This window comes from Electrona antarctica, assembly GCF_951216825.1.
Source record: "Electrona antarctica genome assembly, chromosome: 21".
Lineage (NCBI taxonomy): Eukaryota > Metazoa > Chordata > Actinopteri > Myctophiformes > Myctophidae > Electrona > Electrona antarctica.
This window is the reverse complement of record NC_136802.1, coordinates 12,755,454-12,775,308: the sequence shown is the minus strand read 5'-3', so window position 1 is coordinate 12,775,308 and position 19,855 is coordinate 12,755,454. Positions and strand designations below refer to the sequence as shown.

General features: G+C 44.9%; 1 protein-coding gene across 5 annotated transcripts in view; it reads right to left on the bottom strand.

Annotated features, from left to right (window-relative positions):
* The window catches only part of LOC306913665 (adhesion G protein-coupled receptor L3), a 347,671-nt gene that overhangs the window by 244,777 nt on the left and 83,039 nt on the right, over positions 1–19,855 (bottom strand). For all 5 annotated transcript variants that reach the window (XM_079490459.1, XM_079490461.1, XM_079490462.1 and 2 more), the window contains exon 3: positions 1,589–1,805. In XM_079490459.1, the coding sequence (XP_079346585.1) occupies positions 1,589–1,643 (55 nt within the window). In that variant the 5' untranslated portion in view covers positions 1,644–1,805. The remainder of the gene's footprint in view (positions 1–1,588; positions 1,806–19,855) is intronic.

Below are 19,855 nucleotides of genomic sequence, written 5' to 3'. Positions count from 1 at the left end.
TGAAACCCATGGTCAGTGGAGCAAAAGTAATGTGCACATAAAGACTGTGAGTGCAGGGATCAGGTGGGCGTGTGTGTGTACGTGTGTGTGTGTGTGTGTGTGTGTGTGTGAGTGTGTGTTTATATGTATGCACAGTGCCGTAATTCACGTTAAAAGGTGTCAGAGCTCTCGGTGCAACCCCATCCCGGTGTGTGTAATTTGAGAGACAACTACAGCACTTTGCGGTTTAAATATGCAACCTATATATTGTGCTCACAGATCCCTCGCCACAGGGTCTCTAACCAGGGAAGTAAATCAGCCGCTTGGTGATGCGTCAACCTCCTCCGTCCCCCGTGGACCACAGCGACAGGCCCCGTGACACATGGCTGTCACCTGACCCGCTCCCGTTGAGCATTAAAGTACAACTAATGGCGTCAAAGTGGCTTGTTTTCATTAGTGCAAGCTAGCTATAGCCCACCCAGCATCCCCCACCACAACCACCATGCACGCCTTAGGATATCACAGCACACACACACACACACACACACACAAAGAAGGAGGGAAAAAAACAATTCAATTAGCTTCAAATCCCATACTAATGGTTTTAGCTGTATAATTAGCATATTTATGGCCCATTTCCCCATTCCCAATACTGTGAACATCGAAACGCTGACTGAATTTGACCCCCTCTGGCCTCCTATACGCACACGCACACACACACGCGCGCGCACACACGCACACGCGCACACACACACCCTTCCACCTCCATCATTGACTTCTTTTAAATCAGAATTCAAATGCCTTAATTGACTTTACACTCGGCACACACGGCTAATGGGAGCCTGTTCTGAGAAACCATGGAGGGTTCCTGTTCTTAACATAATGAGTGAAACCATGAAAGCCAGAGAGCTTTTCTCCTCCCCTGCGATTCTCACTACTCTTAACACACCCCCACCCCCCCCCCCCACCACCCCCCAAAGAAATAGGAGAGGAAAAAAAGAAAAGAAAGTACAGTTAATGGCTCTTTGAAAATGATTTCAGTTCACATTCTACAGCCAGGAGAGAGTGAGCAACGAAGCCAAGAGAGACGGACCTAAAAATAGAAAGCCAGAGAGAGAGAGAGAGAGAGAGAGAGAGAGAGAGAGAGAGAGAGAGAGAGAGAGAGAGAGAGAGATTGAAGCAAAGAATAGAGATGAAAAATAGGGAGAGAAAAAAAAAGTTGAGTGGAGTTTGTTAAAAAACCGCTAATTAGCGAGAGAAGCAGCGAGACACTGACTGAAGACTCAAGTACAGCAAGGCTCCAGAGTACAAGGCTTTTTATCATTGGCTGACAAAATGATAGAAAATTAAAATGGTGTGTATGGGTTGAGATTCAGCTATTGCTTCAAATCTCTTGCACGCACGCACACGCGCACGCACACGCACACACACACACGCGCACGCACACGCGCACGCACACACACACACACACACACACACACACACACACACACACACACACACACACACACACACACACACACACACACACACACACACACACACACACACACACACACACACACACACACGGCCGAACCGCGTGCCAGCTCCGGGGAGCCAGACTTACCCAGAGCGGCTGGTGCAAAGAGGCTGGCGAGGAGGAGCAGGCGTGCGGTCCACATGGCACCCTCCTCTAACCGCCCACTGCCCGATCTAGTCCCAGTAGAGGGGTCCGGTCAGACGAGGCTGGCGTGAGCCACAACAACACAGCAGCACCCAGGGTTCCCTACACGCCCCCTCCACCGTGGGTCCCTCTGCACTGGCTGGATGGCGGCGTCCAAAGCCTATCAGGGGGGGGGGAAGATAAGAACATTCCTCTGTTTAGTCCAACAGTGCCATGTGAGGGTGGACTATTTTGGAAACATGGGTTAAGAGGCAAGTGGCTAACCAACAAAATTACTATTTTATTTACACTTTCAGAGACAAATTCAATTCATTTTCTTTTTTTATGTTTTTTTTTGTGGCTTTCGCCTTTATTTTATATTTTGTATAGAGGGACAGACAGTAGGCTGACAGGAAATGGGGAAAGAGATGGGGGGGAAGACATGCAGTAAAGGTCGTCGGGATCGGGAGTCGAACCCGCGGCACACTGCCAGAGTGGATTGCCAGCCAAGGTGCCTGGACCACTGAGCCATGGCCCAGAATTCAATTAATTATTAAAATCAAAATAATATATTAAAAAAAAATATCACACTTGTGTGAAGCTCTTGGTTGCATGCTGAAAATAGCTGTGTGTGTAAAAACAGTCGGCATCAAGGCCCGCCAAAATACATTTTAGTCGACTAAATCAACTGCAGATTTAGTCGACTAAAATCTTATGCTTAACACTAAAACATTCCAGGTGACTAAAACTAAATGGAAACTATTCAAGCGACTAGGACTAAAACTAAAATCAACACCGTCAGACCCACATGATGTCACAGCCCAGAGGCCAAACGGCCCCGGGAATAATCACGATAACAATAGTGGACTCGCTTCTCGAGCCCACAATAAAGGCTGCCATGTATTATTTGTGAGCCGCCGTGCCTTGTAGCCACCCAGGCAACCGCAGACCTTTTCTGCACGTTCTCTGAAGAAAAGGCACGTTTTAAATGCATCATTGTTTCATCATGCTCTCATTAAAGTTTTGCGTGTTTGAAGTTGCGATGAAAGTGAAAGGGGTGAGGGAGCACATCCCTCCCTCGCAGAGCTCTTTGAGGAGACTGACCCCATCCCACGTCCCGTACAAAGGATATGAACCGCTGCCCTCAGGTAGACACAGCAGGGTTCCAATTAAATACAGGAAAAGATACCTGAATGTGGATACAAAAAGGGTTTCATCCCTCGTCAGTGAATCTCCTAAAGCAGTGGTTCCCAAACCTTTTCATGTCAAGGACCCCCAAATTGACACTAATTAGCCCGCGGACCCCCATTAAAAAATATATGCCAGGGACCCCCATAAGAGAAGGTTTTTATGGCTCTAGCAGTGATTTTAGGCTACGGACCCCCCATTTAATGGCATTTCTATCTCTGGGACCCCCAATGTATATTATAAAATCAAAGTTAATTTAACTTGTACAAATGGAACCAAAATGGACCCGTTAGGGTCCAATTGTCCATTTGTACACTCTCAGAGTTACAGACCCATAAGGGTCCATTTGGTTCCTAATTATCATTTAGCTGGGGACCCCCTGGAACTCTCCTCAAGGACCCCTGGGGGTCCCCGGACCCCACTTTGGGAACCACTGTCCTAAACTCAAGAACCGTGTGAAATGAGGGGCCGTGTTGCACATGCATTGCATGTACTTGAATGCACTCATGTCTGCACTGTACTGCACTCTAATTGTATGTATTTTTTGTATTTATGTGGCAGCCGTTATGTCCAAGGCAGATTTCCCTAGGGACAAATAAAGTCATCTTGTAAATTGTCACCCCTTGACAAACAAGTTGCTCAAGCTCCCATGTCGGCCAAACCCACTGAGGGTGTGATCAACCACACACTACGACTGCGAAACCGCAGATACGCATTCATGGACGTCTGTTGTTGTCGTTCGCCCGTGGAAGTGTCACCTCCCCCCACTGAGGGAGGGAAATTAACCACACATGATTGTGGTCCAATGTGGATGACTGTTTCTGCATGTGGTCCATGTGGATGACTGTTTCTGCATGTGGTCCATGTGGAGGATGACTGTTTCTGCATGTGGTCCATGTGGATGACTGTTTCTGCATGTGGTCCATGTGGATGACTGTTTCTGCATGTGGTCCATGTGGAGGACTGTTTCTGCATGTGGTCCATGTGGATGACTGTTTCTGCATGTGGTCCATGTGGAGGACTGTTTCTGCATGTGGTCCATGTGGATGACTGTTTCTGCATGTGGTCCATGTGGAGGACTGTTTCTGCATGTGGTCCATGTGGATGACTGTTTCTGCATGTGGTCCATGTGGAGGACTGTTTCTGCATGTGGTCCATGTGGATGACTGTTTCTGCATGTGGTCCATGTGGAGGACTGTTTCTGCATGTGGTCCATGTGGATGACTGTTTCTGCATGTGGTCCATGTGGAGGACTGTTTCTGTATGTGGTCCATGTGGATGACTGTTTCTGCATGTGGTCCATGTGGAGGACTGTTTCTGCATGTGGTCCATGTGGATGACTGTTTCTGCATGTGGTCCATGTGGAGGACTGTTTCTGTATGTGGTCCATGTGGATGACTGTTTCTGCATGTGGTCCATGTGGAGGACTGTTTCTGCATGTGGTCCATGTGGAGGACTGTTTCTGCATGTGGTCCATGTGGATGACTGTTTCTGCATGTGGTCCATGTGGAGGACTGTTTCTGCATGTGGTCCATGTGGATGACTGTTTCTGCATGTGGTCCATGTGGATGACTGTTTCTGCATGTGGTCCATGTGGATGACTGTTTCTGCATGTGAATAAGGGGACGTGCAGAGAGTGTTACAGAGAGAGGCAGGGGCTGAAATCCCGTAAGAGGGCGCTTTTGGACAAAAATAGCAGATCTACAAGCTCACAACGCGTCGCGCTGCGACGCGTTGAGAGTTTGTAGATCAGCTATTTTTGGGTCGCAACCCAGCACTCTTTCTCTACTGGAGATGCAGTGTATGACATGGATTTCTAAACAAATTTGTCCAACGCAAAGTGCTACGTTCCAAGTTCAGAAGACTTCGGGGGAAAAAAGCAATTCTCCTGAATGCTGCCTTCCGGTATGGCATGGAAAGGAGTGGCATTTTTGCATCTCTTTCACCGTAAATGCTGCATTCATCGTCTGGAAAGGGCAGTTGTTTTAGACGGGTAAAAAGGCAGGGGCTGAAGCCCCCTGTGGTGTATTATGTGTGCACGTCCCTGCATGCATGTGTATTTGTGTTAGATGTGACGGTAACTGCCTTCAGAGATCCAGCAGAATGTGTTAGATCTGACGGTAACTGCCTTCAGAGATCCAGCAGAATGTGTTAGATCTGACGGTAACTGCCATCAGAGATCCAGCAGAATGTGTTAGATCTGACGGTAACTGCCATCAGAGATCCAGCAGAATGTGTTAGATCTGACGGTAACTGCCATCAGAGATCCAGCAGAATGTGAATGTATTTAGAATCAGAGATCCACTGATGTATCGGTCTGGCCGATAAATTGGCCATTGTTTGACTTTGTTGATGAAAAACAACAATGGTATCAGCAATGATGCTGCGAATAATTCCTTACCTATTAAAAACGACTCCAAAATAGCAGATTGATGTATCAAGGTATAACGTTATTTATTTGAGTTCTTAAAACAGAGATCCTTTTGTGTGTATTTTATAATTATTTGTTTGCTTGTTCTTTGGATAATTAAAGATAAATAAGTAATATAATGCGTTTATTTGTATGGGTTCGTTTGTTTATAGTGAAATGTTGTCAAACAGAAACTAATCAAATCGAATCAAATATATTTCAAGATTTTTGCCAAACATAATAATCGGTGGTCTAGGACTCTCCAAAATTGGGATCGGATCCAAAAATCTGGCATCACTCTAGCGTGATTTGTGAATGTACATGTGAAAATGCCGGAAAACAGCCCACACAACAAACTGGTTGCCATGGATACTCCCTCGGCTACATGAGTCAAACGTGTCCCTTTGACCTTGGCTAAGCTCATGAGAGCCTACTCTGGTGCACACCCAGACACCAGCGAATGACATCATCGACAAGCTAGTTAACATAAAATGTGTCTCGCGCATGCTACAGTATATGAGCCCGTGGCTGCTGTGAAAGAGAACACGTGTGATGTGCCGATCGGTGCATTGTTCACTAAATACTACATTACAGAAGTTTACATCTCCATGAGCAATTATGTAAAGTATGAACATACTGGATGAGCGATCAACAGTCCTGTACAGGGGTTCTCAACGTTTTTGGCCGGGGACCCCCGGAAATGCTTTGGCAATGTCTCGGGACCCCCGCCCCGCCCCCTCCCGACCCCCAATATAAATTGACTGCTACAATAACCTTAACCCATTTTGGGCGGGAACCCCTTTTGGTGTTTTAAGCATTGTTATAATTTAGCTATTGAAAAATAGCAGATCTACAAGCTCATAGCGCGCCACCGAGTGGCGCGCTACGAGCTTGTAGGTCTGCTATTTTTGAAAAATCGTGAAAATAAAATTTTAAAAAAATCTTTTTTTTTTTTTTTTTTTTGAAAATAATTTGGGGACCCCCTAAAATAATTTGGCGACCCCCCGAGGGGTCGCGACCCACGGGTTGAGAACCCCTGATGTAAAGTATGAACATACTGGATGAGCGATCAACAGGCCTGTAGTAAGCCAGATGAGAGTCAATGATTATCCCACATCAGAACCATCTCATCATATTATGGTTAAGTAGAGCTTTAGTGATTCAGCAATCCAAACCCTCTGTATTATCTGGTATTGACCGGTATCTGGGGTAATATATCTGTACAAAATGAATGATGACATCCCAAAGAGCGTGCCCAATACCAATGTCCCCTTGAAAAGGCATTAGGCATTCATTCCACTCACTACTGTGGGGAGATAACTCCATTGTAGGACGTCAGAAAATCTGGTTACCACAGGGGTCAAACCGCAAAGCAAAGGACAGCAGTGCCTACACAGCTGGACAAACCGAATGGGCACCGAGAAAGATCCAATGCTAAATTCTAATGACATACAGTATCACTCGTTGACTAAACCTCCTACACCAATTCATGTTTACTGTACATCCCATGTGCATGTCCTTCCTAGCTTGATAAAACTGCATTCTGGCACAACATGAAATGATATTTTTTGCCATCTCATAATCTGGCTCTTAATCCTATAATAAAAATATAAATCCCTGATTATGAAAATCTGATTTGGAAGGACATCCCGCTGCGCGCCCAGGACGGAGATTAATCAAAAGTTCCGTCTTTAATCATATCATAACGGAGCGCACCGGTCTGCCGGCTGGTAGCGTCGATTGAGTAACATTCAATGTCATTTCCGGTTGGGACGTCATCCAAATTCACGTTAAAACGTCTCTCTTTTTTTTTTTTTTAGATATTTTTTTGCGGCTTACGCCTTTTATTGGTTTTTGAAGGGACAGACAGTAGGCTGACAGGAAACGGGAGAGAGATGGGGGAAGACATGCAGCAAAGGCCGTGTCGGGCTCGGGAGTCGAACACGCGGCACACTGCGACTGGATTACCAGTCGGGTGCCCAGACGGTTACGCCACCGCCTGGGCCGTTAAAACGTCTCTTGATCTAAATCAATGCTTCCAATTCTAACCAAATATTGTGTTTTTGACGGCCCATCGTCAAAAAGCCCCCGTCCCGTCGCTTGTCGCGTTAGAAGTAATCATACTTCCCGTTGTTGTCGATCCCCTCGGGGGTGTTTTGGCTACATCTAGCTACTTCCAAAATGGCGCGGAGCAACCTTGAAATAGGCTCTGAAGCTGCAAAGCCAAACCCCCGGGCGTTCGGGGTGTTAACCACATTAACAGAACATTTTGGATATTATGAAGTGTTTACACCTTATACCCTTTTGTTAGCCGAGGTCTCCATGCGGTCTAGAATGGTCCCCTTCGTTTTTCCTCACTACATCAAATCTCAAATAGCCAATCTACACGCCTATTACTGGGGTTCATGTGGTTAATCCTGATTTAGAAGATTCCACATTTAATCCCACATCAGATGTGAACGGGCATAATTCTGGTTGTTGGTTGGGGTAGAGAGAAGGAGGCATAATTCTGGTTGTTGGTTGGGGTAGAGAGAAGGAGGCATAATTCTGGTTGTTGGTTGGGGTAGAGAGAAAGAGGCATAATTCTGGTTGTTGGTTGGGGTAGAGAGAAAGAAAGCAAGCTGAGTGATCACGATTGCCGTCGCCGCACAAGCAGAACATTTGGAGATTATTAAGCGGTTGATGTAGTCATCAGCAAAGACCTGGCTGGAAGCCAAGGCCCCGGTACAGTGCCGCAGCTTCAATATACTGGCAACCGAGTACTACATTCACTCCTGTCTATAAGTCTTTATATGTTTCATACCGCCACTGTCGGAAAACCTCATATGTCCAAAAAATAATTGCCTGTGTTTCAACCGATCCAATGTAGTCTGACAGGAAATGGGGAGAGAGATGGGGGGGAAGACATGCAGTAAAGGCCGTCGGGATCGGGAGTCGAACCCGCGGCACACTGCCAGACTGGATTACCAGCCAAGGTGCCTGGACCGCTGAGCCACGGCCCAGGCCAATGTAGTTATTCTTTAGTTACAAGCTCTTGTTAATACTCTTCATTAGTTAAGTATTTATGAAAACTACAGTGAAAATAGCTGACCTATAAGCTCACAACACTTATAGATCGTTTATGTTTGTATTTCTACAAAAAATGATACTTTTACATAAGTAAAAACATTTGATTACTTTTTTACACCACTGACAATTGAGTACCACAGACGAAAAACATCTAAGTCCAAATTTCATTCTGACCCCTCCACGAAAAGGCCTCGTTGTCCTGAACCCTTATCTATCATTTATACATTATGGATCAATAGTGTAGGACTAAGACTGTTTTTCGTCTGTGGCATTCAATTGGAGATATGAGGTTTCTGCCCGACAGTGACAATGTTTACGTGGTTGCAGGGCTTTTAAGGACCAATGCATAGCAATGTGTGAGAGAGCCTGTTATTATTCGATGGAGGAGATAGATATCCTCCTCAAAAGCGACCGGCACTTTTATTAATCCATTGAGACCTGGAACGCATCCATGTCACGTTAGCGTTTAACCACATTAACCATTAACCCATTTTGGGGCGGGAACCCATTTTGGTGTTTTAAACATTGTTATAATTTAGCTATTGAAAAATAGCAGATCTACAAGCTCATAGCGCGCCACCGAGTGGCGCGCTATGAAATTGTAGGTCTGCTATTTTTGAAAAATCGTTAAAATGTGCCTCAAATCTTTCCGAAAATTGTCATGATTTAGAAAACTTTTTTTTTTAAATTTCGACGTCAGGCCTGAATGGGTTAAAACGCCCTGAGAGCTCCGGGGGAGGGAAAGGAAATACGGCATGAAATCAGATAATTTGGACCGACTTGACAAGAACTATGTCCAAATGTTATTCCAAAACACTTGAAAAGACACATGCGGTGGCATAATGAAATTCAAACGCGCTGTCCAGACTCCAGACAGCAAATTGGCCCATACGCTTATTGTTCAGACACTTTCCAAATTGGTAACAGACAGACAAAATGTCGAAAGAATTCTCGGGCAACGTATTAGAATAAGATGTCTATAATAGGGTGGCCTTCCAGTCCAATTACAAAAGCAAAGAACGATGTTGGTGTAACTAAGAGATTAAATTAATCAGAATATGGTTTTACATGCAGATAATCAACTATAATCCACCTTTCAGTCTTCATGAATCTTCACATCCACTTCACCAGGTATGGTGTTTGGTGTTGTAATGCCTTTAGAGCTGCTACTTTTGCTCATTTAGACACAATTATAGTGAAAATGGTTAAGTGTGTCTGTGGGTTTTATTAATATTGAACCAAAGAAAAGTATTTAACAAGAGCTTGTGACTAAATACTTGTTTCTTTCCTGAAACAGTTTTGGACATACAAGGTTTCTCCCGACAGCAACGACATAGATACAGCACAAGCATACAAACCCAGTTCTACAGTAGATATACTGTATAGGCGATATCAAAGGAGAGACACCATCACAGATTCACATCACATAATCACACTTCACATAGCCTGAGCTTTGACAACTGGCCTTTTTTGCAGGGCATTGAAGCCAAATGGTCACAAAAACACAGCAAAACCAAGCTGGAGCCGGAGACGTATGCGCGTATGAAAGAAGACAATGACAATGCAACGCCGCCCTGGCTCTGTGGAACCAAAAGTCCATGTTTCTGTGTATGCGTGTGGGCGTAACAGATTGTGTCTCAGAGCTCGAGCGGCATCTGTGCGTGAGCGGCCCGTGTATTATGTATTTGACTCCACCGTATCTCACATTAAGTACGCTTCTTGCACGACGAGCGTTGCTTAGAAATTATCACATGGCACCGAAACACTTCTGTATCACAGTAGTTAAATTTGCTCTTGACAAAAAAAAAAGAAGGGAAACAAAGAAAAAAGAAAAAGTGTGAGCTTAGGCACACGAAGAAAAACCGCAAGCGGCAAAAGAACACACATCATAAAATACATATTTATGAGTAGGGCTTGGACCTAGTTCAAGACAGGAAAAAAAAGTAGTACAAGACGGAACTGCAGCCCAGCATTGCCAACTGCTCATGTATTCCAGACCAAAAGTAAGTCTTATGATACACTATGGCACTGATGTTTCAAGGGTACTCATTCAAACACAAAGCGTCTTTATGTATATTTTTTCTTCCCTTCTCATCATTGGTGAAAGTCTTGGGTGTAAGGGCCGATTCATACTCCTATTTTAGACCCGAATAAAAGTCGGTTCGGCTCTGTAGAGCCTATAATGTGACGTCATTTGAGGTTCGGGGGGGGGCGGGTACCATCCTAAAGTCGGCTCTTCGGTGCTACTGAACATTTCTGACGAGCCGAAATCATTTTGGCACTACAGTGCCGAAACAGTGGTAAAATAGGAGTATGAATCGGCCCATAGAAACTGGAACAAAAATGATGGAGAAACAACATTTGGGGAAGCACAAAGAAATCAAGTCAATGGGTCATATGCGTCTCACCAAAGTATCCATTTGTTATTCAAATTATGATCTCTACACGGTCAAATTCTTCACCCATTGCTTCATTTCCATTAAATATTGAAGCAACACGGTTACATAATGAACTCTGCTAATTGATTTTCCTTTATAATAAGGCCTCCCCCTCCCCCCCCCCCCCCCCCCGCTGGAAGTGCTCATGGGTGCACCGTTCACGGCTAGATAGAATATTTCAACGAAAAACAAAAAAATAATTATACTCGGATATTTACCGTTACACACCTCCTGCTAACTTGACAGTGATAACTCCCTTGTTCTCCGCAAGTAGCACGATATTAGGAGAGAGTCAAACGGGCTGTGTTGCAATTAGGCTTTCTGAGCTGCTGTGCTTTGTCAATGACACGACGCCCGCAACAAAACACTAGCTGTTTTTCTCAGGAGGGGCTCAGCGTGAAATCTAAATAAATGCTAGGCCTAAATAAAAAACAGCCTCCTGTTCCAGGCACCTGTCAGGTGTGCCAGCGAAACAAAATGAAGGGCATTATGTCTGGGATTGGCATTGTGCCCTCGTCTTTTGTTGGTTAATATAACTTTCAAAAGAAGCCCCGTTTTATTTGGTTCACAGGAAATTAAAATAATGATTGCTTTAGAGCTATAATCCACAACAATAGCACTCTAATGTGTTCTGACGCATTACAAACACATGAATTAAAAACATAAAAACATTGTGTTTCATCCACCCATGAGGGTTTCCAATGACAGCTTGAATTGTATTCAGACTAAAGACATTCAATGACTCAGATGATTTATATTAGGCCATTCTTCAACTAACATCCTGTTTTTTTTTTTTTACTTGCAACTATTAAGTCCCTCTTCACCTCATTCAGAATGAGGAGCTCTGGGCTATGAGAGGGGATAAAAACTTAAATCAGGTATGGCAAATGGAACTGCTTTACAAAAGCTTTAAATATTCAAATACACAATAACTGGTTTGCATGTCACTGGCTCTCAAACCGTGATCGTCAGCAACACCGTGAACAGCATCACTGAACACCAACACTGTAAAATGTGTTAAAATGGACCTGTGACGATCCATTTTTACAGTTAAATTAACACCGTTTTTTTCTCCAAGCTTCCACACAAGTCGACAACAACAAGCAATGGCCAATTAAAATGTCTGCCTGGGAACTAGAATCAGCATTTTACAAAGCTGCATGGAGCCGCAAATAACCGATCTATACAAACTCACAAGGCGTGAGCTTGTAGATCGTATAAATCAGACGTTTGCACACTGCTGCGTTTTTCCGTTGCGGTCCTTGCAAATTGACGCGGAGCCCGAGATTTGCTCCGATATTCGGGTCCGAAGACGCAGCAGTCTGCAAACACCTTAAAGGTATATTCAGTGATATTCAGTGATTTTTTTTTGATAATCCTCCCTACTATAGAGTGTGCTGACCATATAAGGAGTTCCTCCCTGTCCCCAGTTAACCCCTGGGGGTCAAAACACCTTAGGTTTCTATTTTGGCTAGGTGGCCCAGCCTTCATCCAATCAGGATAGAGAGGGGCCTTCTGCCAATCATGATCGAGCGGGGGCGGGCCTTGGTGTGTGTGTGCTGTAGTGCTTGTGCATGTGCACATCTTGTTACCGGGGCGGACCGGGGTTTTTTCCAAATCACCCAAATCACTGAATGCTCCTTTAAATGTTCATTACAAAGTCAGACACAACAACACCTGTTCCTACCCAGCTCTGTGGAGATGGCTATCTTTGCTGACATCTAAGATGTGTGCCACCGCCTAACGTCAGTCCCTCTCACCTACAGGATGCTGAAAACAAAGATGTTTGTCATGAATCCAGAAGGGACGCTATAGGCTACACAAAGGCAGCGCGACAAAGTGAAACCCGACCCTCAATGTTATCTGATGGGGGCAAGCTAAGTATGATGTTACACGTCACGCCTGTGTGAATCCCTCCCACATAACGCTATGTAATGAAGTGGGATCATATTGCCCGGGTTAAATAGCATGGCTCAGATTTTTGTACATTCCATGTCTAGATGCTTATCAGGACAGTAGGGACTAGGGGAGGGCTTCATATTTTCTTTTCTTTTTTACGAGGCAGACACAATGTTTATGCAAATCAGGTGTCTTGCATAAAATTTATATTAATCAAGCGTGCTGTCTTCAACATGTTGATTGATGAGCTCTCACTTCGCCCTTTTCCTTTTTTAATACGGTCTACCTTCAAATACATTTCTTTCAGCACAATTATTCTGCTTCTTAAACAATCCTGATGTGTTTAAGGCAAGCCCTCTGACTGCCATCTTTGTTGCATTATATGCTGTATACTATTATAGGACTGCATTTTTAAAACGATGCCGGTCCAGTATTACAAGGCATAGGACAAAATAAGGTTACGGTAATGGGGTTCTCTGAGGAGGCGTTGGGTACTTTCTCATGGCATGGTATGGATCCTTAGGGGCTCACTGTTTCACTTTGCACTCATTTGCTTTTTCACACAAGGCCCTCAAGACAGCTAGCCACTGACAGACAGATAATGACCCTAACTTTAGCCTGCACGCTTGTCTGAATGGTGCTTCGTGACAGCCTTGTTGAGTGTGAGTGACTGCTTAAATAACAGTGGCCCTCCCGAACACGCATATTACAGAGAAATTACAATGTCCCTCGACTCCCCTGACACTCAACGAATTCCAACCATGCGACAACTGAAACACACATGTCCATTAGTGAGCGAGCCGTATGGAAAGAAAACAACAGCTGGAAAACAAATAAAGTATTACCATTACACATATTATGTGGGCGTACAAAACGGGGTGGGTTACACTGCTGCTTCAACGGGGAGGGAAATGGAAGGCCAGGCACACATACAGTTAGTGAATAAATCCAGATAGATTCATGGTCTAAAGCCAGGGAGGGCAACAGTTGATGCACAGCTCAAATATCTCTATCTCTCTCTCTCCTCCCCCTCCCCAATGCGGAACCGATGGATCTCAGAAAGCATGTGAGAGTGAGGGAGAGAATGTGTGCGCGTGAGAGAGAATATATAGCACAGAATACATAAGAGGGAAAGAAAGTAGGTGGGGAGACGGATGGGGCAGGGGTGGGGGTTGCAACGGAGGGATTGAGAATGAATAGTGAGGGCGAGTTAGGGAGGTGATAGAGTGAGAAGGAGAGGGAGAGGGGAGAGAGCGAGATGAGTGAGATAAATAGGAGGAAGATTGAGATAGGGATGGAGAGAGAGAGAGAGAGAGAGAGAGAGAGAGAGAGAGAGAGAGAGAGAGAGAGGACAATACTGTAAGCCGGCGTTTGGGGCAGCATATACTGTTTACTTAATTCCAATGTACTCAAGTGTCATCATTATCATAGTGGCTGGTGTAGGCATGTTACCATGACAACCTCACCTGTTGGCCACTAATCACCTACCGGGAGCGATTGGCATGCTGTGCCCATTTGGCACCAACACTACTGGCATGCTAGGTCTGCCCGCTCCCACACTGTGCTTGATTTGGGATTCAGGATCTGGATGACAACTAAACTGCACTGTATGTTCATCCTGTAAGGGGTGTGTGTGTGTGTGTGTGTGTGTGTGTGTGTGTGTGTGTGTGTGTGTGTGTGTGTGTGTGTGTGTGTGTGTGTGTGTGTGTGTGTGTGTGTGTTCGTTCGTTTGTGCCGTGTATACACATACCGCTGATTTGCGAATTATGAGGGTCATTCTTAACCACATAAAGCCGAGTGGCCCCATTTTGGGGCAAACACACGTCGAAAACAGCCAATGTTGGCTTTTTTCGGCAAAGACATTTAGTGTAGAGGTCAAAAGGGAGAGGAGGGCCTTGTATACCGTAGACCCCTGGGGGACTCTGGTAAATTATGTATACAGGGTTTAAGTGGTTATGTCAACTTCTTATCAGTCATCAGGATCAACAGCATATGGTCAAGAGTCAGTTGAAAACCACAGGTAGCAATGTAACCGAGCTCCAAAGGCTGACAAAGAAAACAACATATGGGTCACATACATTTTTAAACAAAGCTCACCTATTTCCCTAATTACTTCCGTTACGATACGATGTTTGGGTACAACCTAAAATGAGCTTGAGCAATATTTAAAGGCCGAGGCTTAACCCATTTTGACCTGAGATCAGATTCTAAAAATGTCTTCTACATCCTGACAGTTTTCTGAAAAAGCTATGTTTCTATCTCAGTCGTTCTTCGATTTTTCAAAAATAGCAGATCTACAAGCTCATAGCGCGCCACCGAGTGGCGCGCTATGAGCTTGTAGATCTGCTATTTTTCAATAGCTAACACCAAAAGGGGTTCCCGCCCCAAAATGGGTTAAAGAATGCTACTGTAGGTGTTCAATATTTCCGTTTTGACTTTGAGGACTTAATTTTATTGCCATGATTGTATTCCCTCCAATCACATTTGCATACTGTTTTTACCCACTTCAGTCCCTTGCCGGATCTGGGAAAGGCAAGGAGAGGGAGAGAAAATATTTCAGCAACAAGCAATCTGAGCTCAGCCTCCGAAACGAGGTACTGCTACTCCAATGTGAACAACACTGTTCCCAGCAGTGCATGCATTTCAATATCATTATCCGATACTGTACCCAGAGACTCCAGTCACCTGCTGGAGTCCGTATACTTGCATGGGTAAATGTTGTAGCGATGCGACTACACCGCCGCGCGTGTTATGAAGGATGCGATTCAATCATGCAGCATACAGTACTAAACATAATTTGTTCATTTTTTATTGCCCACAATGTCATGCATATCTGTGCTACATTTTCTTGGTACCATTTATTGCTAGCGTACATCTGGGTAGCATGATGAGGACCGGAGCACGTGTGTTACCAATAACAGGAATACGTTGTAAATGGTCTGGAAACGAGGGGTATGACTGTGTTACGAACAACCACAGTGGTCACGACCACAGGGAATTCAAATGAGTTCCACCTGGACTACACTCTGCAGTTCAATTAGAGAGAGAGAGAGAGAGAGAGAGAGAGAGAGAGAGAGATTTAATAACTGGGGGAAAAAAGGTGCAGGTGTGTGCGGTGTGTGTGTGTGTGTGTGTGTGTGCGCGCGTGTGCGTTTGTGTGTGCACGCTCGTGCGTGCGTGCGTGCGTGCGTGCGTGCGTGCGTGCGTGCGTGCGTGCGTGCGTGCGTGCGTGCGTGCGTGCGTGCACATTCAATTCATAACTGAATGGGTGGGAGGTGGTGGCATACATTCACAAAGCACAAAGTAACAGGGAAGGGAACATTCTCAGGGAAGGGGAATTTAGGGGAGGGAACATTTCTCACCACAATTTCAATCATCCACCACTGCATCGTGCGTTTATTGTCATGGAATTGCACCATCTACCACAGAAAGATAAAAAAATGAAAAGAAAAAAGAAAAGGAAAGAAAAAGCTTTGTCTACAACAACATATTATTATTTATTGCGACTGTAGGTCGCACTTTACTATGAAAACCTCAGTCCGTCACGCCTCGTGACACGCTCCATATTTGGCCAATACAGAATTCATTCCATATGTTGATCTGACCTCATCAAACCCTGTACACTCAAGACACGCCCCATATATGAGCGTATGACCAGTACAGAATTAATTCCATATGTTGATCTGACCACCCATGCCAAAGCGCCAGCGCTCGCCCAGCAGTCTGCCGTCACCCATGTGGATGCGTGCATGCGACCTTTAGGGCGAGTTCGCTTCTTGCCCTCAGGGCGTCTTACTGGTTATTATTATTTGTAGAGCACCTATTGTGTGATTTACACATGAAGTAAAATACACATGTAGAAACAACAGGAGACGGATCACTTAACTCTATTTTTCCCCAGGTACGTATATATACGTACCCCAACGTAGACTCCGTCTAGGCCTATATAATGGTTGATGCCTACGGAAGGAAGCCTTTAACATTGGTCCGGTTCCCATAGCAACGCCCCACCGCTCCAACTATGGGATTGCAAATATATTCACAGTGCAAAGCAGTGGAAGAGAGGATTTTCAAACCGTCATAACTCAGATTCTAAGATCGCTGTCCTTGGTGGATTTTCTGCCATCCACATTTCGGATTTAATTTGTGCCTTTTTACCGCGACGCTGGCGCCATGTAAACGCTTCTGACGAGAGGTAAGGAGTGTGTGAGTGTTCCAATGCTGCGGTAGTGTGTGTAACAACAGTGTGTGGGGGGCGGGCAAACACCGTCTTCTTAAAGTCAGTGTATGCTGGTCCCTGGAGCTGGGGTTTATGCTAACAGCTAGCGGTAGAGATAGAGTTAAAATGAGTAAAAGTGTGTTTTTAGCATGGATTTGATCTAGGGACAGGGCATTTCCAAAGTGTAGGAACTCTGATAGCTAAAGCCTGGTCTCCTTTTGTCTTTAGCCTGCACTTTGGAATAAATACTGTAGAAGTGCTTTGCCTGAGGATCTCAGACTGTGCGATTGCACATGGGGGGGAAAGAAAATGTGAAATGTAGGAAGGAGCAAGACCCGACCTGGCCTTGTATGTAATGAGTACAAATTTAAATACATTCTAAAAGAGATTGGCAGCCAATGTAGGGAAGTTAAAATGGGTGAAATATGATCAAAGGCGAGACGATGAATGGAGCATTTTGTAATATTTTGTAGTCAAGTGAAAAGGCGAAAGAAGTCAAAGTCAAACGAAAAGATAAAGGGCTCAGATCAGAGATGGACCAGAAAATATTGGTTTTTGAAATGTTTCTCAAATGATAAAATAATCCTAGTGACCTGCCTTTTGGCTGATCAATAAGTCATCAAGGATGAACTTGTGGACGGTGAGCAGAATGCTTGAGGAAGAGCAAAGGCCTATTTAAGTTCAACAGTTGCTGTCAAGTGACTTTTACTAGAGAGCTTTTATAACCTTAAAAAGGGAAACTGTACTGATTTTGAATCGACAAAAATACTTTACTGTATCTACTGTGTACTGTAATTCTCCTAACAATTCTGAAATCTTTTTGTGTTGACAACAAAAGTGTTGTTTCGCCTCATCGCGCATAAGGATGTACTTGTACTCACGATGATGCTAAACTCTGACAAGTCCAGGTCATTTTTACTGACCCCTTAGGTTTGGTCAAGTGAGCCCATACACAACTTGGAATCATCTATCTATCTTAGAAACAGCTGGCAGCCCTGCCAAAGTCCTGAGAACCATTTCCAGAATCATTATGGTTCAAGTCACACCCCACGCTAAGCCCACTGGGGTTGCCAACCCCTCACTTCCTCCCTGAACCCAACTCATCAGAAAATGCTCAGAGATAATCATCTATAATTGGAAATTTTGTTCTTCCAGGCCAGAGGCAAGAGAGGTGTCAGACGAAGAGTACGAAGTAGATCGAGGAAGTGGCTACTCTTGAGTTCAGACCACTTCAAATGGAGTTTGATGAGATGAGGACTCTGATTGGTCTGGGAGAAGTTGGTGAACACTCATGGGGGGCATCGCTGGACAGAGACGGCGATACTTCCCTCTCTTGTCGCGGTGAATGTGCTCAGGTCTGACGAATCACAGCTGGGCTCAACATGTCTGGTCTGGTCATGAGTTGCGAACAGCAGACAGGATATAGAGCAGGATATAGAGCAGGAGCAGAATGTTCTATACTTAAACATGGAACCAGGGACTGTGGCTCAGAGGGGCGGTTTGGATTTGTACGATTCCTGGTTCGATCCCCGACTCACTGAAGCGCTCACTGAAGCCCCCTAGCTGCTGGTGCCTTGCATGGTTGCCCCCACCGTAAGAGAGTGTTGATGAATGTATTGCACATTGTAAAGCATTTTGGATAAAGGTGCTATAGAGATGAAAATGGTTTACCATCTACCAAATAAGGCCATCTTAGTAATTTGAAATGCAAATGGAAAACATATCGACTTTGATTTCAGGCTAACTATCTGAGCTGAAAGGTTTGCACATTCTTTTCTTTCTTGTGTGTTTCTTACTCAGTCTGCTTTTCATTCTGTCCATAAAGTATTACGTGACATTAATTCAAATCGATTCAAAGTGAGCTTTGGTACAAAAGGATCAGCTACAATATGCACCTCTTTAAAGCTCTTGTGACAATATCCAGCGAATGGACGGAAAGTGATTCAAGATTGATAGTATATGCAGCGGCATATAGCATGAAATGGGATACATACCCTAAGTGACATAGGCTACATGTGCTCCACTGGAAATCACTGAGCCGGGACACCCAACCGTACTATTTACAAACTGAAACAGCCATTTAGGACGTAGCGGTGTACTTTCATGCATGATGCCGAATACTGCTAATTAAGTCATTAAGGCACTAGCTAGTCTGAAGTACAAATCTGCTAACGCAGGGCTTTCCGAGAATTGAGCAGGGCGACCACAGAGATAGAATCACATTGACACCAGCCTGCCTTGGAGCCATCAGTGAGTGTCATGTCGCCCTGCTTTGCATGGCGTGCAGGGGGGAGGTGCGATTGCTCTAAGCATCATGTCAGAATGTAAATGAAGTACATCTGTGGCGCGCGGTGGTAAAGGAGACGTTGCGGGAGGCCGCATGGTTTTGCTTTTTCATGCACATGATATACGCTTCAGGGAGTCGCGTGAAGCACATGCACGCACGCACACACACGCACACACACACACACGTGGCATGTGGCATGGCTCACAGATGAGCAGGAAAATGTATTTGGGACTGGCTCAGCAGGCAACCTGTCAAAATCCAAGTGTGTGTGTGTGTGTGTGTGTGTGTGTGTGGGGGGGGGGGGGGGGGGGGGGGGGGGGGGGTGTTAGGGGGTTCAGCCACAAGACAGTAAGATGCAGTTAGCGAATGTCAAGCCTCAGGCGCCTTGTGATCAGAAATGTGGTCTATATAAGCTCATGCATGGGCATACATGGCTGCACATACATACAGATGCAAAGATGCAAGATGTAAACGCCAGCTATAATAGGCCAGTCTATTGTGCCAGTAGCCCTCAGGCTACACAAACAAGCTTGACCTATAGTCTCTCACTGACCTCACCTTTGACTCCTGCTTGGACTATTGGTGCGTTCACACGGGCAGATGCAAAGATACAGTCTACCATTCATTGCTAATGGAAGCCAGCAGCGTGAAGCTACGAAAATCCGACGTTTGTATAGCTGCTGCAAAAGATACAAAGCTACAAACTGAAGCTGAGCTGCGT